The sequence below is a fragment of the Schistocerca gregaria genome, chromosome 1, assembly GCF_023897955.1.
Source record: "Schistocerca gregaria isolate iqSchGreg1 chromosome 1, iqSchGreg1.2, whole genome shotgun sequence".
Classification (NCBI taxonomy): domain Eukaryota; kingdom Metazoa; phylum Arthropoda; class Insecta; order Orthoptera; family Acrididae; genus Schistocerca; species Schistocerca gregaria.
Window position 1 is genome coordinate 1175118702 of NC_064920.1, and position 24295 is coordinate 1175142996.

General features: G+C 40.4%; 1 protein-coding gene across 1 annotated transcript in view; it reads left to right on the forward strand.

The window, feature by feature from the left end:
* The window catches only part of LOC126284419 (serine/threonine-protein phosphatase 6 regulatory ankyrin repeat subunit C-like), a 591030-nt gene that overhangs the window by 539652 nt on the left and 27083 nt on the right, over positions 1-24295 (forward strand). The window contains exon 16 of the mRNA XM_049983337.1: positions 6910-7203. Coding sequence (XP_049839294.1) covers positions 6910-7203 — 294 coding nt within the window. The remainder of the gene's footprint in view (positions 1-6909; positions 7204-24295) is intronic.

Sequence of the window (24295 nt, forward strand, 5' to 3'; positions counted from 1 at the left end):
TGCACAGTCTGCTGTTACAACCTAGGTGCATCCAATGAGGGGTGAACAAAACATTGTTACATAGGACCTACACTGTAGCAGATAGAGAAAGTCTCACTCCAGAACTAGAGCATATAAAAATGCTTTTTGTTTCAATTTTTGGTGTAATAAAAGCATGATACCCTAAAAGTTACACAGTGGATTTTTGTCTGAATTTTCATAGCAAAATTAGTGTTGAGAAATATACAAATGGATATCTTGATATACCAGAATGTGGTGTAGTTTTGGAGGGGAGAAAAACCTGCTTGAAAGAAATCAGGGTAATTAAAAACAACTTAACTAATGAGATGAGGGAAAACTGGAATATTTCACTGACAGCTGCTGGTAGCTATAAAATTGAAATGTTTCACTGAGGACTGCTGCTAGCTATGTAATCATGTCAAAAAAATCCATCTCTACCAGGCTTAGCTATTTCACACATAGAAAGATACTTTGGTGTAATATTTAACTGGAAAAATGGCTTCCTTCAAAGCCAGTGCTAAATTCAGGACATTCTGAGAACAGCTTTCTGAATAAATTTTGAAAATAAAAATAAAAAATTAAAAAACTGTTAAGTATTGTGTGAAACAATTTTTCTAAAAGTAAGGAACCACTCATTATTTTGATAGCCCTATAGTCTTTTCTTTTTTTTCCCCCAAGAGGTTTGTCACCCCAGAATATAATAGCATACAACATTAATGAATGTAAGTAGCCAAAGTAGGAAGCTTCAGTGGTATTGGATTCAGCCACAGATGCAGGCAGGTTCTCTGCACAAGCCATTCAGCATCAGGGACTGCTTTCTGACCTTTAGCTGTTACTGAAGCCACGAGCCAACATTCCCACCTAAACCATAATATCCTACCTTTTTGTGTTTTACATGATCAAAATTTTTCAAGAGATTTCAGAAAATACCTACTGGAGACACATTTTTATTAATGGTTTCCAAACATTAATTGTTAAAAGAGAATATTGCTTGTGTTGTTGTAGCCTTCAGTCCCAAGACAATTCCAGTTAACATTGTCAACAGCTTCCTCTAAGTCTTCAAATGCTATGAATGTATGTTTGCTTCCCTTAACCTAGCTTCTAAGATAAGTCATAGGGTCAGCATTGCCTCGCATGTTCCTACATTTTCTAACGAATCCAAACTGATCTTCCCTGAGGTTGACTTCTAGCAGTTTTTTCATCCATGTGTAAAGAATTCGTATTAGTATTTTACAACCATGACTTACTAAACCGATAGTTCAGTAATTCCCACAACTGTCAGCTTTATTTGGAACTGGAATTATTATATTCTTCTTGAAATCTGAGGGGATTTTGCCTGTCTGATACATCTTGCCCACCAGATGGAATAGCTTGGTCATGGCTGGCTTTCCCAAGGCTACCAGTAGTTCTAAGGGAATGTTGTCTAGTCCTAGGGCCTTGTTTCTGCTTTGATCTTTCAGTGCTCTGTCAGATTCTTCACACAGTGTCATATCTCCCATTTCAGATTCATTTACGTCCTCTTCCATTTCCATAATATTGCCCTCAAGTACATCAGCCTTGCATAGTCCCTCTATGTACTCCTCCAACCTCTCGGTTCTCCTTTCTTTTCTGAGGGACTGGTTTACCATCTGAACGCTTGATATTTATATATGTGGTACTCTCTTCTCCAAAAGTCTCTTTAATTTTTCTGCATGTGGCATCTATCCTACCCCTAACGATATATGCTTCTACATCCTTTCATTTGTCCTCTATCCATTCGCACTTAGCCGTTTTGCAGTTCCTGTCGATATCATTCTTGGGATGTTCGTATTCCTTTTCGACTGCTTCATGTACTGCATTATTATATTTTCTCCTTTCATCAATTAAATTCAATATCTCTTGTGTTACCCAAGAGTTTCTACCAGTCCTCATCTTTTTACCTACTTGATACTCTGCTGCCTTCACTGTTTCATCTTTCAAAGCTATCCATTCTTCTTCTACAGTATACCTTTCCATTGCTTTTGTCAGTAGTTCCCTAATGCCTTCTCTGAAACTCTCTAGAATCCCTAGTTCATTCAGTATTTCCAGGTCTCAGCTCCTTAAATTCCTACCTTTCTGCAGTTTCTTCAGTTTTAACCTACAGTTCATAACCAGTAAATTGTGGTCAGAGTCCACATCTACGCATGGAAATGTCTTACAGTTTGAAACCTGGTTCCTAAATCTCATTATGTAATCAAACGGAAACCTTCCGGTATCTCCAGGTCTCTCCCACATATATAACCTTCTTTCATGATTCTTAAACCAAGTGATTAATTGAAACCTGTGCAAAATTCTACCAGGTGTCTTCCTCTTTCATTTCTAACCCCCAGTCCATATTTACCTACTACTTTTCTTTCTCTTTCTTTTCCTACTGTCCAATTCCAATCCTACATGACTATTCAATTTTCACCTCTCTTAACTATCTGAATAATTTTTTTATCTCATCGTACATTTCTTCAATTTCATCATCATCTGCGGAGTTAGTTGGCACATTAACTTGTACTACTGTGGTAGGTGTGTGTTTTGAGTCCATCTTAACTAAAATAATGCATTCACTATGCTGTTCATAGTAGCTTATGCACATTCCTATTTATTATTCATTATTAAACCTACTTATGCAATATCCCTATTTGATTTTGTACTTATAACCTTGTATTCACCTGAACAGAAGCCCTCTTCTGTCTGCCACAAAACATCACTAATTACTACCATATCTAGCTTTAACCTAGCCATTTCCCTTTATAAATTTTCTAACCCAGCTGCCTGATTAAGGGATCTGACATTCAATGCTCTGATCCGTAGAATGCCAGTTTTGCTTTTTCTGATAACAATGTCCTCCTGAGCAGTCCCCACTCAGAGATCTCTGAATGGGGGACTATTTTACCTTTGGAATATTTTACCCAAGAGGTCACCATCATCATTTAACCATACAGTAAAGGTGCATTATGGTTGTAGTTTCCCCTTGCACATCAGTGTTGTTGTGGTTGATGCTACAAGGCCAGTTCAGTCAATCATGTACACTGTTGCCCCTGCAACTACATGAAAGGCTCTTCAGGAATGACACATTTGTCTGGCCTCTGCACTGATACCCATCCATTGCGATCTGACGTAATGGCTATCTTCTGCATCACTGAAGCATGGAAGCTTCCTCATAAACAGCAAGGTCCATGGTAGATGGGGGGGGATATTGCTTATTAAGTACAAAAACCAGGATGAAACCCAAATAGACTATTGTTGGATGATATTAAAGAAGTCAAGAAGATGGACAATCAATCTGTGAATAAGTTTCACAATAATTTTTGAAAAGATAGTTAAATTCATACAGGGTTATAAATACAAAATAAAATAGGGGTAATGCAGGAGTAGGTTTAATAATGAATAAAAAAATAGGGGTGCGGGTAAGCTACTACAAACAGCATCGTGAACGCATTATTGTGGCCAAGATAGACACAAAGCCCACGCCTACTACAGTAGTACAAGTTTATATGCCAACTAGTTCTGCAAATGATGAAGAAATTGAGAAAATGTATGATGAGATAAAAGAAATTATTCAGGTAGTGAAGGGAGACAAAAATTTAACAGTCATGGGTGACTGGAATTCGTCAGTAGGAAAAGGGGAGAGAAGGAAACATAGTAGGTGAATATGGATTGGGGGGAAGAAATGAAAGAGGAAGCCGTCTGGTAGAATTTTGCACAGAGCATAACTTAATCAAAGCTAACAGTTGGTTCAAGAATCATGAAAGAAGGTTTTATACATGGAAGAATCCTGGAGATACTAAAAGGTATCAGATAGATTATATAATGGTAAGACAGAGATTTAGGAATCAGGTTTTAAATTGTAAGACATTTCCAGGGGCAGATGTGGACTCTGATCACAATCTATTGGTTATGAACTGTTGATTAAAACTGAAGAAACTACAAAAAGGTGCTAATTTAAGGAGATGGGACCTGGATAAACTGAAAGAACCAGAGGTTGTAGAGTGTTTCAGGGAGAGCATAAGGGAACAATTGATAGGAATGGAGGAAAGAAATACAGTAGAAGAAGAATGGGTAGCTCTGAGGGATGAAGTAGTGAAGGCAGCAGAAGATAAAGTAGGTAAAAAGACGAGGGCTAATAGAAATCCGTGGGTAGCAAAGGAAATATTGATTTTAATTGATGAAAGGAGAAATATAAAAATGCAGTAAATGAAGCAGACAAAAACGAATACAAACGTCTCAAAAATGAGATCGACAGGAAGTGCAAAATGGCTAAGCAGGGATGGCTAGAGGACAAATGTAAGGATGTAGAGGCTTATCTCACTAGGGGTAAGTTAGATACTGCCTACAGGAAAATTAAAGAGACCTTTGGAGAAAAGAGAGCCACTTGTACGAATATCAAGAGGTGAAATACCCACAGACTTCAAGAAGAATATAATAATTCCAATCCCAAAGAAAGCAGGTGTTGACAGATGTGAAAATTACCGAACTATCAGTTTAATAAGTCACAGCTACAAAATACTAACGCGAATTCTTTCCAGACGAATGGAAAAACTGGTAGAAGCGGACCTTGGGGAAGATCAGTTTGGATTCCGCAGAAGTGTTGGAACACGTGAGGCAATACTAACCTTACGACTTATCTTAGAAGAAAGATTAAGAAAAGGAAAACCTATGTTTCTAGCATTTGTAGACTTAGAGAAAGCTTTTGACAATGTTGACTGGAATACTCTCTTTCAAATTCTAAAGGTGGCAGGGGTAAAATACAGGGAGTGTAAGGCTATTTACAATTTGTGCAGAAACCAGATGGCAATTAAAAGAGTCGAGGGGCATGAAAGGGAAGCAGTGGTTGGGAAGGGATTGAGACAGGGTTGTAGCCTCTCCCCTATGTTATTCAATCTGTATATTGAGCAAGCAGTGAAGGAAACAAAAGAAAAATTCGGAGTAGGTATTAAAATTCATGGAGAAGAAATAAAAACTTTGAGGTTCGCCGATGACATTGTAATTCTGTCATAGATAGCAAAGGACTTGGAAGACCAGTTGAAAGGAATGGACAGTGTCTTGAAAAGAGGATATAAGATGAACATCAACAAAAGCAAAACGAGGATAATGGAATGTAGGCAAATTAAATCGGGTGATGCTGAGGGAATTAGATTAGGAAATGAGACACTTAAAGTAGTAAAGGAGTTTTGCTATTTGGGAAGCAAAATAACTGATGATGGTCGAAGTAGAGAGGATATAAAATGTAGACTGGCAATGGCAAGGAAAGTGTTTGTGAAGAAGAGAAATTTGTTAACATCGAGTATAGATTTAAATGTCAGGGAGTCGTTTCTGAAAGTATTTGTATGGAGTGTAGCCATGTATGGAAGTGAAACATGGACGATAACTAGTTTGGACAAGAAGAGAATAGAAGCTTTTGAAATGTGGTGCTACAGAAGAATGCTGAAGATTAGATGGGTAAATCACATAATTAATGAGGAGGTATTGAATAGAATTGGGGAGAAGAGGAGTTTGTGGCACAACTTGACAAAAAGAAGGGTCCAGTTGGTAGGACATGTTTTGAGGCATCAAGGGATCACAAATTTAGCATTGGAGGGCAGTGTGGAGGGTAAAAATCGTAGAGGGAGACCAAGTGGTGAATACACTAAGCAGATTCAGAAGGATGTAGGTTGCAGTAAGTACTGGGAGATGAAGAAGCTTGCACAGAATAGAGTAGCATGGAGAGTTGCATCAAACCAGTCTGAGGACTGAAGACCATAACAACAACAACAGTTAAATTCATAACAACACACTGACTAAAACAAACTATTTTAAATATCTAGGAGAATGGATAATGGCAATACAAAAGAAAAGATAGCAATAGGAAACAGAGTAAATACAATGGAAGGGACAGTCTATACAGAAATACAACAAAAATCTTTGTGTTGGGACACAAAACTAAGACAATATGAAACAGTGAAATGCCTAAGGAATTGTATGCTGCAGAAATGCTTAAACTAACAAGAGTTGGGGATCTTGAAAGACTGGAAAAAGTTGAGAGAAGCATAATGAGGAAGATGCTTGGACCTAAAAATAATAGTAATGGTAAATATAGACTAAGATAATAAAAAGAGAGCTCTATTAGAAAATGGTATAGCTAACTGATCTGATAAGATAAATAAGACTGAAGTTTTATGGCCACATATACTGAATGGAAAATAACAGATTAACCAATCAGATATCCAACTGGCTGAACAGCTACAAATCCAAACTCACATGGTTATGAAATTGAAAAATGAATGAAAAACATTGGAATTAGAATGGTCACAATATAGAAAAGGATAATTTTTGGAAAAGCAACACAGAAGGCAGGGTTTCAGGAAAGAAAGCAGTCTGAAAATGGAAGGAAGTGGACCTAGGAAGAATAGAAATGACACTCTCAAAGAATGGAGGAAGTTGATTTATAAAAATCAGTCTGCAAATGGAAGGAAGTGGGTGCAGGGAGAAAAGGAGCAACACTCAGAGGATTTATTGTACCCTCCAAAGGGGTTATTCAAATAAATAAAGTAATAATAAGATCTTGTAGATTGTATGTGCCCTAAAATGCTACTGCTTTCACTGCGAATAATTTTTTGGCCCTTGCGTACATCTCATTTCAGATACTGAACAACAGATCATATTAATCATAGTACCAATACTTCATCTAAATAGCGTATTAAGAGTAGTCAACAAATATTTCTTGAACAGCATTAGCATTGTGTTACAGTACACTTGGACATTCAAAAATAAAATTAAACTTGTAAAAAGTTAGAATGCACTTGATAGACACTGTCAATGTAATTAAATGATCTGTTGATTTTAAAATCACAATGAATTTGCATGTGGAAGTATATCATCACAATATAAAAACTCAGAAATTTAAAAGTATGACCTTTTCAGATAATGGAGCTCTTGGTCAAGGCTGGAATAGACTTTAGTCTGAAGGACATCGCAGGTCAAACATCCTTTGACTGGACACCCAGTGCAGAAGGTGTGGAACATCCACCACATCTAGCAAACCAGAAAAAAGTGGAAATAATTAATGGAAAGAACAATGAAAGTCAAACACCACTAATGCTTGCAGCAGGCAGGGATGTAGTCAGCTTACTCCTCAGGGAAGGAGCAAGTATTAGTGTGGAAGATCACAATGGGAGGACACCTTTGCAAGCAGCTATTGAGTGTGGCAGTCATCGTGTAAGTTTCAACTGCATTATTTTTTGCTACAAAAAGAAGATATGGTTATTAATAAAATTATTTGTATCATTTTTTTTGTGTGACTGTCATTATGAGAACAAAATATTTGAGTCTACTGGTCCATTTTTCTTTAATGAAAATTATGATAAAATTATGAGACTGACAATCGAATAACTAATACAGTCAATGGCAATTGTTGATTGTGATTTATTCAATAAACTAGGGATCATAAACATATTGAAGATATGACAAACAGGAAGGTGGAGCTTAAAGATCTTTGAGCTTAATTAAAAACAGGTAGTCAGGATACCCTCCGCCACACACTGTCAGGTGGCTTGCGGAGTATGGATGTAGATGTAGATGTAGAAAAGAAAATCTGTTGTGGCCGTTTCAGTGGAACCACATCTATATTCACCTCAAATGATTAAGGGACAGCACGGAATATATAAATCTGGGTGGTCGTAGAAAATTAGCATACAAATAGAGGGAAAGGAAGGAATAAGGTATCATTTGGTATGAGTACAATGATAGGTATTCTATGGTAGGATGAGAACATTTAACGAATAAAGGCAACTTACTGTGTACAGCATATGCAGAGTCATTGGTGGGTCCTGCCAGATGGCACACTTCATTTCTGTATATGTAAGTGGATTGCTCTGAAGAAAACAAGTTTGAGTTACATTGTTAAAGTTCCTGTTTGTGTGATCTATACAGCTCAGTGCCTCCACTATGCAATGAGATGTTGTGTTTATTCTTATCAATATTTATTTCATCAGTCATATGGAGAAGGAATGTAATGTATAGTTGAACCAAATTGGCTCATTCACATCTCTGACTTGAAAATGAGTCACAGACATTGTAATGCAACTGTCAGGATTTACCACTTAAATACCCTTCCTGATCAGAAATAATGACTGTGAGCATAACAGAGCTCTTTCCCCACCTCAGTGCTGTGTGCAGTGTTTCAACAATATTTTTATAAGAACACAAACTAGAAGAACTTTACTTTTGTGGGCACTATAATAATAATTATTACTATTTTGTTCGTGTGATAATGAAGTTTGACATTGGTGTGGTCAGTATTAGTATCCTACAGCTTTGCATTGGTATAAATAAAAATATGACATAATAATAATAAGCATCATGCACACATTCATACAAACTGCATTAATGATCATGCACAAAATAACTATGTAATATATATAAATTTGTACTGTGTTACGTGTCTGTAATGAAACCTTTACAAATATTCTCAGACAGATTTTGTGAAACAAAATAAAATTAATTTTAGTGCCAAGTCAAATTTGTCTTCCCATTCCAAAGTAATGACTAATATTGCTTTTTCTTGATAGGTAATGATACGATTTATAACTATAGTTTAATTGAATTAATTTTTTACTAACTTAAGTTCAAAAGGATTCATTAGCAAACTGCTTTATACTTCTGGAGAGTAATTCCAACTTACGCAAGACACCCTCATAATTTTGCTTTTATCTGAATGTGTTTCAGGACTTTTGTGTTATCTTCAGTGGCTTTATTTGTTAATATCCTTCTGCAAAATTGTTACGTGTTAAGCTTCAAAAAACTTTTGATACAAAATATTTACACTTATATAATGACCGATTATTGTCAAATACTTTTTACATTGGTTTGCACACAGTACAGATTTGAGACATGTGTCACTTAGTTGAGACATTCTATGTTGTTTATTTAAAAAATGTGTAAAGTTTCTAGTTTTATAGTACATTTGGAAATAAGTTGAATGGATCCATTTATGTACAAACCTTAATGAAGCTTTTGCATATTTATTCTAGTAGCTTTAGGTCTACTATGCATTTAAGCTTGTCATCCGCAAACAGCAAATTATTATTTTATTTTTCTGTTTATTATGCATTTTTGATTGAGAATCTCTATGTATCACATGTTTAGCATTTTACTTCCAGTTTTTTATTTTGTGGTGTTTTTACTTTGTTTGTGTCAATGTAACACAATTATTTCTCTCTCTTTTGTTATTATACATTCATTTCTATCATTTTTTTGCCATGCACAGAGTATTTGCCTCCATTACATGTTGTTGTGGCTGTATAGTGTTCATTTGTGTCATGGCTTGTTTGTTTCGGATGTGGCATGTGGATTTGAAGTGTTGCGGATGAGTGTCACGTTTAGTTTGTGGCACCAATGAGGTCAACACCAGCATTGATCTGAGTATTGTCTTCGAACTAAACTAAGATTATCTTTGGGGCGAAACCGCCATGTTATTTCTGTGTATGCCTAGCTTGTATAATGAGGTGTGGGAGTGTTTCCCTGCTGACCACGTCCTTAGCGTCATCGAACATCCACCCTCATCATACTTCACTATAAGCCGTGAATTCCACTAAACTACAATGCTCGAGTTCAATCTCCCACGTCATCTCACTCTCCACAAACTGCAAACTCGAGTGGACTTTTTTACTGTGTGAAATTGATGAACCTATACCAGGCATTGACTTCTTGCGACACCACAAACTTTCACTGGACCTAGTGCGAAACATTGTGTTTCACCATCCGTCCAAGACTCACATCCCCTGTGCTCCGTCGAGCAACCTACCCCGTGACACACCAGTCCGGGCTCATCTCATCCGTACATGCTTGTCTCTGTTGATGATGTTACAAGAAACCATGCATAAGTGCCTTGTCGAGCTCGAACACGTTGCTCGCGTACACAAGGAAAACTTTGAGCTCTCCCTCCGGCTCCATGAAACACAGCTCCAGCTCTCTGACACAGCAAAGGAATTACAGACAGTACAGCAAGGACAAAGCAAGGTCAGTAAGTGCGCTGAATCTGCTTGCAATCCCAGCAATCGAGCTTCCATGTGTTTACCTCGGAACAATGGAAAATTGTACTAAAATGCAGGAGGATCTGCAGCGAACTGATGCATGGTGAAGGGAATGGCAATTGAATCTCAGTGTAGACAAGTGTAATGTGCTGTGAATACATAGAAAGAAAGATCCCTTATCGTTTATCTAAAATATAGCAGGTCAGCAACTGGAAGCAGTTAATTCCATAAATTATCTGGGAGTACGCATTAGGAATGATTTAAAATGGAATGATCATATAAAGTGGATCGTCGGTAAAGCAGATGCCAGACTGAGATTCACGGGAGAATCCTAAGGAAATGCAATCCGAAAACAAAGGAAGTAGGTTACAGTACACTTGTTCGCCCACTGCTTGAATACTGCTCAGCAGTGTGGTATCCGTACCAGATAGAGTTGATAGAAGAGATAGAGAAGATCCAACGGAGAGCAGCGTGCTTTGTTACAAGATCATTTAGCAATCGTGAAAGCGTTGCGGAGATATAGATAAACTCCAATGGAAGACTCTGCAGGAGAGACGCTCAGTAGCTCGGTACGGGCTTTTGTTGAAGTTTCGAGAACACACCTTCACCGAGAAGTCAAGCAGTATATTGCTCCCTCCTACGTGTATCTCATGAAGAGACCATGAAGATAAAATCAGAGAGATTAGAGCCCACACAGAGGCATACCAACAATCCTTCTTTCCATGAAAAATACGAGACTGGAATAGAAGGGAGAACCGATAGAGGTACTCAAGGTACCCTCTGCCACACACCGTCAGGTGGCTTGCGGAGTATGGATGTAGATGTAGAGATGTAGAACTGTGCTATCAAGACTGCCATAATGTGTACTGACAATTCTGCAGGGCCACACTCCTACTACGGCAGATTTTGGCACCCGGGCGGACACAAGTGTGCATGCGTGACGAGTGACCCTCACGGACACCACTTCAAATAATGCAACCTCGGCTCCTGCACCTCACCGTATGATCACCACTGACAACACAAACAGTGCACTCGCGCCAAGCTTTTCGCTCACAGGCCACACCCTTGGACAATTGACTCACTAACGCTTCACAACCTCTACTGAGGTCACCCAACCACGGTGTCACTGCTTCAGGCTGGCGGCCATCACGTCACGTTTACTCCTGGGACACTTCGCCGCCTCGGATCTCGTCGAATCCGCCGAGTGTCTCCGAACACCACGACCACGCCTCGCCTGCCCCTGCCCGCCACACATTGTAAACAAACTGCCCCCCGTGCTGTCGGCAACAATTCTGTCATCACCAACATCACGGTTCACAAGCTTTGCCTCACGCCAGATCCCCCGATCTCCAATAAACCATGTTGACTTTGTCCCGAGCGCCTCTCCGACCTTAAAAAGCAGATTTCTGAACTTCTAAGCTCCGGCGTCATTAAACCCTCTGCCAGTAGCTGGTCTACCCCCATTTATATGACACTCAAGAAAGACGGGTCCTGGCGCATGTGCGGAGACTACCATCGACTAAACGCATTAACAATTATGGACACCTACCCCATACCCAACATTGCCAACTTTATCAGTTCCCTCGCAGGTGTGACCACATTCTCTGTCATTGATTGCAAACGGGCCTACCACCAGATCCCCATGGCTCCTGAAGACATCGAGAAGACAGCAATCACCACCCCAATCAGGTTATTTCAATTTTGATTCATGATGTTCAGTCTGAAAAATGCAACCCAGACCTGGCAATGCTTCAACAACGAAGTGCTATTCGAACTAAAATTCTGCTTTGCATATCTTGATGACATTCTTGTGTTCAGCTTCTCCGTCGAGGACAACATTCGACATGTCCAAACTGTTATGAACACTCTTGTGGCAGCAGGCATTGAGACCAACCAGGACAAATTGCAGCTACATCAACCCGCTGTCACTTTTCTTTTGGGTCTCTGCAGATGGCATTTCACCACCCCGTGAGAAAGTACAAACAATACTAAACTACCCAGACCTCCATCATTCAAAGAGCTCCGGCGCTTTCTGGGGATGGTTAATTATTATCACCAACATCTACATCAGGCTGTGGAGATTCAGGCTCCACTGATGGTGCCCTTGGCAGGTACCAAGACTTCGGGATCTTGGCCCGTTCCATGGACCCGTGCTATGACGGCCTCTTTCACTGCCCTCAAAAATCTACTTGCCGAGGCGTGCACCATTGCGCATCTTCATCCCAATGCGCAGCTTTTCATCACCACAGATGTGAGTGATACTGCCATTGGCACTGTCCTTAGCCAGACAGTCGACGGCCAAACTTCACCTCTGCAATTCTTCTCGTGCAAGCTCACCAATGCACAACGGAAATAATCCTTGTTTGACATGGAGTTGCTCGCAGTCTATGAAGTGATCGAGCATTTTAAGACTGACATTGAGGGACGCCCTTTCTATGTTTTAACAGACCGCAAGCCCCTGGCTGCAGCCATTGCAAACACGCCAGCTGACCTGCCTCCTCGCCGCTTCAGACACATGGACTTCATATCTCAGTTCACCACCGATGTCAGATGCATAAAGGGTGCTGACAATATAGTTGCTGACTTCCTTTCACGAGTCGATGCCATTCATTCGCTGTTAGACCTCTCTGAACTGCCTAACCTCCAACCTGCCAACGAGGACACGCAAAATCTGATTTCAGACTCTACCTCTTCACTACACTTCATCGGCAGCACCTTCCCTGCATTGTGGTGAGATCTGGCGCAACAACAGTACGGGCACATTACGCCCCCTCATCCCAACCATGCTCCATTGAGCTGTCTTAGACACACTGCATAATTTAGCCCACCCTGGTGTTCGTGCATCCGCCCGCCTCATAGCGGAGCACTTTGTGTGGAGAAATGTCAACAAGGACTGCCAGCAATGGGCACACTCCTGCGTCGCGTGCCAACACTGCAAAGTACACAAGCACACTTCACCCCCCACCCCCCCTTGGCGCCTTTTCGATCCCTCCTGGGCATTTCCAGCATATTCATATTGACACTGTCGGCCCTCTCCCCCCCTCTAATGGCTTTCGTTATGTTCTCTGGTCTATCGACCAAACAACTCGCTGGGTCAAGGCTGTCCCCCTCCCCAATATCATGGCAAAAACTGTTGCTCGAGCTTTCGTCGAGTCATGGGTATCGAGTTTCGGATGTCCAGCTATCATCACAATGACAGGGCAGACAATTTGAGTCAGCCCTGTTCAACGAGATTTGTAACATTTGCGGCATCCAGCGCACCCATACCACAGCATATCACATGCAAAGTAACGGGCTAGTTCAGCACTGGCACTGCACTTTCAAGGCAGCTCTTCGATGCCATGACTCTCTATGGACGGAGGCCCTTCCGCTTGTGCTACTCGGCATTCGTGCAATCTATGAGGAAGACCTCAAAGGCACAATATCTGAGTTCGTATAAAGCCAGAACAATGTTCTCCGTGGCGAACTAGTGAGTCCTTCCGCTTCTCTCCCTCAGCGTGACTTACCTTCCTTTGTGGCCCGCGTCAGACGCCACTTAATCAACCTCCACATCCCACCACCTGCCAGCCATTCCCGCCCTAAAGTTCACGTCCCAGTATGGCATGCTCCGAGATGACACTGTCCGTGCTCCCCTCCCACCTCCATTATACTTGCCCGTACCGAGTCCTCCAGCGCTCAACCAACAACTATGACATCCAGATAAAAGATTCAGCTGTTACAGTCTGCTTCTAACCCCCTTCAGGCCACGACCATGCCACTCACTGACGTGGCTCATGACGCTCCGACCACTCCCTCCATGCCAGACTTACACACTCGGTCGAGTGACTTCCAGCTCCAATCGTCCAGCTCCTCTCCGACCTTCCTGTCTACTCAGGTCTCACACACTCTGTCAAGTAATCACATGCTCATCACGTTGAGCTTACCTACAATCATGCCTCACTGCCAGGCCCATCTCCGGTCCCTTCGACCTCTCCCCCGTCGCCTGCCTCGCCCTATATAGATTTCTCATGCCGCCCCCCCCCCCCCCCCCCTGTCTTGAACGTGCCCTCACTCGAGGTATTTGTGCCTGTCCCCCCGGACATAATCCACGACATATCAATAATACTGCACGATTATACACTGTTCGTCATGTGTTTCTCTTCATCCAGTTCTCATGACACAACCTCCGCCATTGCCTGCCACCTGGTGAAATGTGTTCCCCGTTCGCCCAACGTCGACCTGGACATGCTTCGTGTGTTCGCCACGCCCACCAGAGACATCATTGTTGTCACTCCACTCCACCCGCAACCCAACGAAATCGACACCGGCATTGATTTGATTATCATCTTCAAACTAAACTAATATTATCTTTGGGGCGAAACCACCATGTTATTTCTGTGTATGCCTTGTGTAAAGAGGTGAAATGGGAGTGTTGGGAGTGGCATAGGGATGGACTAAGATGTTGTGGAGTTTGGGTGGGCAACAGAACAGCACTTTAAGAGATGTGGAAGTAATCTTGGGTAGGATGTCCCTCATTTCAGGGCATGATGATAGGTAATTAGATCCTTGCCAAAGGATGTAGTTCAGTTATTCTAGTCCAGTGCACACTGGGTGATGAAGGGGGCACTCCTTTGCGGGCAGTTCTTATGTATGGTGGCAGGATTGGGGATATGAGGGGAAATGGGACAGGAGAGCTGTTTACAGACTCGTTCTGGGGGATAGTGCATGTCTGTAAAGGGCTTGGTGAGACATTCAGCATACTGCGTAAGGAGCTCTCATCCCTGCAGATATGCCATCTCTGGGTGGACAGGCTGCAGGGGAGTGATTTTTTGGTGTGGAATGTATTACAGCTGTTGTAATCCAGGTAGTTTTGGTAGTTGGCAGGCTTAATGTGGACAAAGGTATGGATCGAGCCATCAGAGAGGATTAGCCCAATGTCCATGCAGGTGGCACACCGGATAGAGAAGGACCAAGTGAGGTGGATGGGAGAGAAGGTGTTGAAGTTGTGAAGGAATTAAGAAGGATGTCTTGGCCCTGAGTCCAGGTCATGAGCTATCATAATGAACCTGAACCACATGAGGGGTTTGGAGTTTTAGGAAGCTAGAGATGTTTCCTCTAAGTGGCCCATGTTGAGGTTGGCAAAGGAAGGTGCCGTGCAGGTGCCCATGGCTGTGCCACGAATTTGTTTGTATACCTTAACTTCAAAGGTGGGGTAGTTATGGGTTAAGATGTAGTTGGTTAGGTGTACAAAAAATAAAATGCTTGGTTTGGGGTCTTCAGGGCAATGGTAGAGCTGATGTACAATTGTGGCAAGGCCATGGGTGTGCTGGATGTTGGTGTGTAGGAAGATTGCATCAACAATGACGAGTACAGATCTAAGAGGTAAAGGGTTGGAGATGGAGAGTTTGCAAAGGAAGTGGTTGGTATCTTTGATAGGGGAGGCTAGATTATAGGTAATTGGTTGGAGGTGATGGTCAGTGGGGACCAAAATCCTTCCAGTGTGACCACAATAACGAGCCACAATGGGGCATCCAGGATTGTTGAGTTTGTGGATTTTGGGGAACATGTAAAAAGTGGGTGTGTGAGGTGTCATAGGGGTGAGGTGAAAAACACATTCAGGGACTGGAGGTTGTGTTGGACTTTTGGGATCAAAGGAGGAATCAGATAATTGGTTATGAGGAAGGGACATGTGGAAGGATGGTGAGGTTAAGTTGGAGGTAAGTAATTCCTGGAAGGTGACCAGCAGGTGGTTAGGTGGGAGGAGGATCATGATTGGAAGGTGGTATGAACTGGAAGAGGTAGGGTTCAGTGTTGGAGTTAGGTTGGTTTTGGTTGGAGGGTTGGAGGGCTCAGCAGCAAAGAAGTGCTTCCATTGCAGGGATTGGAAGATGGTTAAATTTGGATGTAGGACTATAGGTGATGCTTTTTGATAGAACTGAAAGTGGAGCTGATGGTTTTGATGGCAAGGTGAACAACAGTGTCACTGTAATGTTTTGGCTCTGGATTTGGTGGAATATTGGTAGGGAGTTTTGGGGGACATGGCAAGTTGAAAAAGTCAGCTAGGCAATGTTTAGGTGCTATGAGGGGTGGATGAGAGGATCACTGTGGGTAGAATAGGGGTTGGATAGGGATGTCCTGAGGTGGCTGTAGGATCTTAGCAGACTGGATAACTTATGGAGGTGGTGTCTGGAATGCTCCTCCAAGTGCTGGAGAGCAGAGGACTCAGTTTCAGATATGTGATGTATGGATCAGTGATTGCACATTAGTCGTATTTTGTGGAGGGAGCAGAGGTGATTCTGGAATGCTTGTACCATGGAGGTGTATTTTTGCAGTATCAGGTTTATGAGTCCCAGGGACTGGCAGAATCTGAATTGGTGGAGGTAATTGTGAAAGGAGGGGTGGGATCCAGAGAAAGGCATTTGGGGTGACATCATGGTTTAGGCAGCATTTGAGAAATAGGATGTGGGATTCGGTTTTAGCCTGGGAAAGAGATACTTTTCTGAACTCATGCTGGAAGATGGAGCAGGAGTCCATTGGGGCTGCAATGGTGTAAAGGAAATGTGAATTACATGGAAACAGCCAAAACTGGTATTGATGATTGTTAGAGGATCTGGAAACAAGAAAAGACATGCTAAAATGTGCAAAAAATATGTAAAGACAGAAACACACTTAGATATGCAAAAATATGCACAGATACATAAAGATTCACAAAAATGTGTGAAAGTGTGTGAAACCATGCACAAATACATTAAAAACGCACAGAAACTTGAAGTTTTGTTAAGTGACAGCTTTAACCAAGTATCTGTCATATGTGTCAGTGAACACTGGTTACAAAACTCTCAAATATGTACAGCAGCCCTTCCCAAATTTACAACCATAAGCAGTTTTTGCAGAAAAATGTACAGATGTGGAGGTGTTTATATTTGTGTTAGAGACAATCTTAATTCGAAAGAAGTAAAGTTAAACAAAGTAAAGTGTGTAGGAAAAGAATTAGAATACTGTATCGGTTAAATGACTGACTGTGGTTATGTAATTGTCTGTATATATAGGTCACGTTCTGGGAATTTTCCTTTATTTTTAAAAAATCTTGAGGATCTAATGAATGAATTGAGACTTGGGTCAAAATCAAGAGTTGTACTGCGTGATTTCAACGTCAATTTTAGAAGTAATAGTAATGCACACAAGGATCAATTGCTAAATCTCTTCACCTCATATAATTTAGAAGCTATAGTAACTGATATTACCAGGTATGGAGACCTGAAGTTATAAGGTTGAAGTAACAGATACTGGCTTCTCTGACCACATGGCAATCAAGCTCTTATTAAAAAATATGGTTAGGAAAAAACACAGCAGTGGAAACTATATAGAAACAAGATATATTAATGAAAGTAACCATTGGAATTTCATAGCATGTTGCATATTGTTGAATGGGACAGAGACCCAAACAAAACTGTTGACTCTAAATGTGAGTCATTTTTCTCTGATTATAAATACTGTTTTGATGTCGCTTTCACCCTCAAAAAAGTAAAAATCTCTCTCAAATCTAATTCATGGTTAACTGCAGGAATTAAGAAATCTGTAGGCACTCTTAGAAATCTGGGTTGGGATTCAAGGCGTAATGTAGCCTCAAATCATATCTTAGATGCTACAGAAAGTTATTCATGCAGCAAAAAAACTGAACAATGATTTAATTGTCAGAAAAGGCAGCAATGAAACCAAATCAGTTTCGAAAGTCAGAAACCATGACATTGGTAAAACCAAAGTGACAAACGATAATCTTATCATAAGAAAGGGAGCAAAAGTTGTTGAAGACCCTCGATGTGTTGCCAATATGTTCAATGACTATTACATTAACAGTGCTCAAAATCTTATCTAGAACCTGGGGAACTCAAAAGGTTGTTTGTTGTGGTCTTCAGTCCTGAGACTGGTTTGATGCAGCTCTCCATGCTACTCTACCCTGTGCAAGCTTCTTCATCTCCCAGTACCTACTGCAACCTACATCCTTCTGCATCTGCTTAGTGTATTCATCTCTTGGTCTCCCTCAACGATTTTTACCCTCCATGCTGCCCTCCAATACTAAATGGGTGATCCCTAGATGCCTCAGAACATGTCCTACCAACCAATCCCCTCTTTTAGTCAAGTTGCTCCACAAACTTCTCTCCTCCCCAAACCTATTCAGTACCTCCTCATTAGTTATGTGAACTACCCATCTAATCTTAAGCATTCTTCTGTAGCACCACATTTCGAAACCTTCTATTCTCTTCTTGTCCAAACTATTTATCGTCCATGTTTCACATCCTTACATGGCTACACTCCATACAAATACTTTCAGAAACTGACTTCCTGACACTTGACACTCGATGTTAACAAATTTCTCTTCTTCAGCAATGCTTTCCTTGCCATTGCCAGTCTACATTTTATATCCTCTCTACTTCGACCATCATCAGTTATTTTGCTCCCCAAATAGAAAACTCCTTTACTAATTTAAGTGTTTCATTTCCTAATCTAATTCCGTCAGCATCACCTGACTTAATTATCCTCATTTTGTTTTGTTGATGTTCATCTTATATCCTCCCTTCAAGACACTATCCATTCCCTTCAACTGCTTTTCCAAGTCCTTTGCTGTCTCTGACAGAATTACAATGTCATCGGCAAACCTCAAAGTTTTTATTTCTTCTCCATGAATTTTAATACCTACTCCGAATTTTTCTTTTGTTTCCTTCACTGCTTGCTCAATATACAGATTGAATAACATAGGGGAAAGGCTACAACCCTGTCTCACTCCCTTCCCAACCACTGCTTCCCTTTCATGTCCCTCACCTCTTATAACTGCCATCTGGTTTCTGTACAAATTGTAAATAGCCTCTCGCTCCCTGTATTTTACCCCTGCCACCTTCAGAATTTGAAAGAGAGTATTCCAGTCAACATTGTCAAAAGATTTCTCTAAGTGTACAAATGCTAGAAACGTAGGTTTGCCTTTCCTTAATCTAGCTCCTAAGATAAGTCGCAGGGTCAGTATTGCCTCATGTGTTCGAATATTTCTACGGAATCCAAACTGAACTTCCCCGAAATCGGCTTCTACTAGTTTTTCCATTCGTCTGTAAAGAATTCGCGTTAGTATTTTGCAGCTGTGGCTTATCAAACTGATTGTTCGGTAATTTTCACATCTGTCAACACCTGCTATCTTTCGGATTGGAATTATTATATTCTTCTTGAAGTCTGTGGGTATTTCACCTGTCTCATACATCTTCCTCACCAGATGGTAGAGTTTTGTCAGGACTGGCTCTCCCAAGGCTGTCAGTAGTTCTAATGGAATGTTGTCTACTCCCGGGGCCTTGTTTCGACTTAGGTCTTTCAGTGCTCTGTCAAACTCTTCACGCAGTATCATATCTCCCATTTCATCTTCATCTACATCCTCTCCTATTTCCATGATATTGTCCTCAATTACATTGCCCTTGTATAAACCCACTATATACTCCTTTCAGCTTTCTGCATTCCCTTCTTTGCTTAGAACTGGGTTTCCATCTGAGCTCTTGATATTCATACAAGTGGTTCTCTTTTCTCCGAAGGTCTCTTTAATTTTCTTGTAGGCTGTATCTATCTTACCCCTAGTGAGATAAGCTCTACATCCTTACATTTGTCCTCTAGCCATACCTGCTTAGCCATTTTGCACTTCCTGTCGATCTCATTTTTGAGACATTTGTATTCCTTTTGCCTGCTTCATTTACTGCATTTTTATATTTTCTCCTTTCATCAATTAAATTCAATATTTCTTCTATTATCCAAGGCTTTCTACTAGAACTCTAATTTTTACCTACTTGATCCTCAGCTGCCTTCACTACTACATCCCTCTAAGCTACCCATTCTTCCTCTACTGTATATCTGTCCTCCATTCTTGTCAACTGTTCCCTTATCCTCTCCCTGAAACTCTGCCCAACCTCTGGTTTAGTCAGTTTATCCAGGTCCCATGTCCTTAAATTCTCACCTTTTTGCAGTTTCTTCAGTTTTAACCTACAGGTCATAACCAATAGATTGTGGTCAGAGTCCACATCTGCATCTGCCCCTGGAAACGTCCTACAATTTAAAACCTAGTTCCTAAATCTCTGTCTTACCATTATATAATCTATCTGAAACCTGTCAGTATCTCCAGGCTTCTTCCATGTATACAGCCTTCTTTTATGATTCTTGAACCAAGTGTTAGCTATGATTAAGTTGGCTCTGTGCAAAATTCTACCAGGCAGCTTCCTCTTTCATTTCTTAGCCCCAGTCCATATTCACCTACTGTGTTTCCTTCTGTTCCTTTTCCTACTTCCGAATTCCAGTCACTCATGACTATTAAATTTTCATCTCCCTTCACTATCTGAATAATTTCTTTGATTTCATCATACATTTCTTCAATTTCTTCATCATCTGCAGGGCTAGTTGTCATATAAACTTGTACTACTGTAGTAGGCGTGGGCTTTGTGTCTATATTGGCCACAATAATGCCTTCACTATGCTGTTCATAGTAGCTTACCCGCACTCCTATTTTTTTTATTCATTATTAAACCTGCTCCTGCATGACCCCTATTTGATTTTGTATTTATAATCCTTTATTCGCGTGACCAAAAGTCTTGTTCCTTCTGCCACTAAAACGTCACTAATTCCCACTGTATCTAACTTCAATCTATCCATTTCCCTTTTTAAATTTTCTAACCTATCTGTCCGATTAAGGGAAATGACATTCCACGCTCCAATCCGTAGAACGCCAGTTTTCTTTCTCCTGATGACGATGTCCTCTTGAGTAGTCCCCACCCGGAGACCCAAATGGGGGACTATTTTACCTCCGAAATATTTTACCCAAGAGGACGCCATCATCATTTAACCATACAGTAAAGCTGCATGCCCTCGAGAAAAATTATGGCTGTAGTTTCCCCTTGCTTTCAGCCGTTCGCAGTACCAGCACAGCAAGGCCGTTTTGGTTATTGTTACAAGGCCAGGTCAGTCAATCATCCAGACTGTTGCCCCTACAACTACTGAAAAGTCTGCTGCCCCTCTTCAGGAATGACACGTTTGTCTGGCCTCTCAACAGATACCTCTTCGTTGTGATTGCACCTACGGTACGGCTATCTGTATCGCTGAAGCACGCAAGCCTCCCCACCAATGGCAAGGTCCATGGTTCATGGGGGGGAGGGGGGGGGGGGGGGAACTCAGAAGGTAGTAAGTCAAAAGTTCCAGCAAATGAAAAGACAATGTTTTTGCACCCAGTTACGCATTCAGAAGTAAGAAATGCAATTAATAAACTGAAAAATAAAATGTCCTGTGGATGTGATGGTATTCCTGATAAGGTCATGAAATATAGTGCAAACAAAATAATAATTGAACTAGTTAATATTATTAATACATCATTTAAAACTGGTGAATTCCCTTCTGCACATAAAAAATCAACAGTAAAGCCACCTTATAAAAAGGACTGTCCGTATACCACACAAAACTATAGACCATTGTCGCAACCTTCAGGTTTTGCTAAAGTAATTGAGGATTATGAATGAGAGACTGTTGAGTTTCCTAGACAAATGCAAAATTCTAACCAATGCACAGAATGGATTCAGAAAAAAAAAAACAGATCTAAAGAAACTGTTGTATATCTCTTCCTGGAACAGGATTTAACTGCAATGGATAATGAGGACTTAAACTGTGGAATATTTTTAGATCCATCCAAGGCATTTGACCTCATCAGCCATGATATTTTGCTAGAGGAACTGTATGTGGAAAAGCATACAGCTGCTTTCAATCGTATCTGTGCAACAGATATTAAAGTGTTGAAATAATACATAATGGCACAAAATATTACTCAACATATCTGAAAGTCAACTGTGGTGTACCCCAGCTTTCTGTTCTAGGCCCTCTGCTGTTCTTAGTTTTCACTAATGATTTTCCTAACCATCTAACAAGAGCAGAATCAGTACTTTTCACAGCCTTTTTATTATGGGAGTTAGTGAAGCTGACCTACAAGAAAAAATAGCTTCAACAATGAATGACACAGCTGAATGGTTCAAGGACAATTACTTAATTATAAATGACAAAAAACCACTTGGATGTACTTTAGGCACATGAGGAACAAAGTAAAAAATAACATAAGAGTAGCGATTGGGAAATGTCTGATAGAACAACTTCTTTTACAGAATTTAGGTGTATGGCTGGACAATAACTTAAGATGGGAAAAACATGTTGAACTATTGAATAAAAACCTTAGTAAATACTGCATTAAAAACAAAGATTCCAAGACTTACCAAGCGGGAAAGTGCCGGCAGACAGGCACATGAACAAAACACACAAACACACACACAGAATTACTAGCTTTCGCAACCGATGGTTGCTTCTTCAGGAAGGAGAGGGAAAGATGAAAGGATGTGGGTTTTAAGGGAGAGGGTAAGGAGTCATTCCAATCCCGGGAGCGGAAAGACTTCCCTTAGGGGAAAAAATGGACAGGTGTACACTCGCACACACACACACACATATCCATCCGTATGTGCGGATGGATATGTGTGTGTGTGTGTGCGAGTGTACACCTGTCCATTTTTTCCCCTAAGGGAAGTCTTTCCGCTCCCGGGATTGGAATGACTCCTTACCCTCTCCCTTAAAACCCACATCCTTTCGTCTTTCCCTCTCCTTCCTAAAGAAGCAACCATTGGTTGCGAAAGCTAGTAATTCTGTGTGTGTGTTTGTGTGTTTTGTTCATGTGCCTGCTGCCGGCGCTTTCCCGCTTGGTAAGTCTTGGGATCTTTGTTTTTAATATATTTTTCCCATGTGGAAGTTTCTTTCTATTTTATTTAGTAAATACTGTTATATATTAAGAAAACTTAAAGAAAACTGCAATTTTGAAACAGTACTATCTGCCTACTACTCTTACATTCATAGTATTCTAAGATATGGTATTATATTTTTGGGGAATACAGGTTTTGCAAAAACTTGTTTTAAGCTCCAAAATAGAGCTATTCCTATTCTAAAAGGTGTTGCGTACAGCGATCCATGTAGAGGACTCTTTAAGTAGTTGAAAATTTTGACCCTCCCTAATGTTTCATCTATGAATCAGTATGTTTCCTTAAGTCAAATCAAGATTTCTCTCCTCTAAACAGTGAAGTACATGACTATCAGACCACAAACAGACACGATTTCTATAGAAATATACATTCAAAGTCCCTGTACCAAAATAGTGTGATTTATCTACCCAAAATAATGTTTAATGCTTTACCAAAAGAAATAAAAAGTATACAAAACTTACATATATTTAAAAAAGAGTTAAAGAGGCTACTATTAGGTCAGAGTTTCTATAACGTTGATGAATTTCTTGGCTATCGAAACAGATGGCGCTCATCTTTTGATTTTTCTGCATAATCCTTCATTTTTCTTCCAACTTGCATGTAAGTAGAAGACAAAATATCTGAAGTTTAATTAAGAAAAAAATTAAATTGTAATTAAGAAAATGGTATTCTCCTTGATGTGTTTTTCTTTGTATAAACCTTGAATTTTTTTCTCATCTTCCATGTAAAAAGAAGACAAAACATGTAAAGTGTAACCAACAAAATGTTATTTCCCTTAATTGTAATCATTTTGTGTGTATGTTTGTGTTTGTCTGTGTGTCTATCAACCTGCCAGTGCTTTCGTTTCATCTTTGTTCCTATATCATGTATATGATAAAATGGATGATAATAAATTGAATTGAATTGAATCGTACTTGGCAACCTCCTATTGTAAGCAGGTGCACCAAGTTGTTCTTAGTAATACTCAGCATTAGACCATAATATACCAAAGTATTCAGTCTCCTCCATGTGTAATGAGGAGCACTGAACTGAAGCTCAATGTGGTTCTCTGCAGGATCAGAAGTATTTCGTTGCAAAACCTGGAATGTGGTTCATATTCCACTGTATATGACTACCGTATTTCATGTAATTGATTGTTTTGAATAGAATTGTTCAATTCAGCACAATTTCAACTGATCATATTTATATATTTCCTGTCTTAAATCTCATTTTGCAATTTTAACTTATTATTTGATAACATATCACTAAAATATATTCTTATTAACTACATGAAGTAAAATTATAACTTTGAATTTCAAATTATATAACTAGTACAAATTTCTCAAGTGCTACTGCACTAGTCTCTGCAATTTACACTAACGTTCACTGGTGGATGTGTTGGCCAAGGGCAGTGCACAGTGAGGGTGAGGGAGATGAACTGTGAGGAGGTGACAGAACAGACTGGGTGGAAACAGTTGGATGGAGGGTGTGGGGACAGTAGGTTACCTTAGGTTG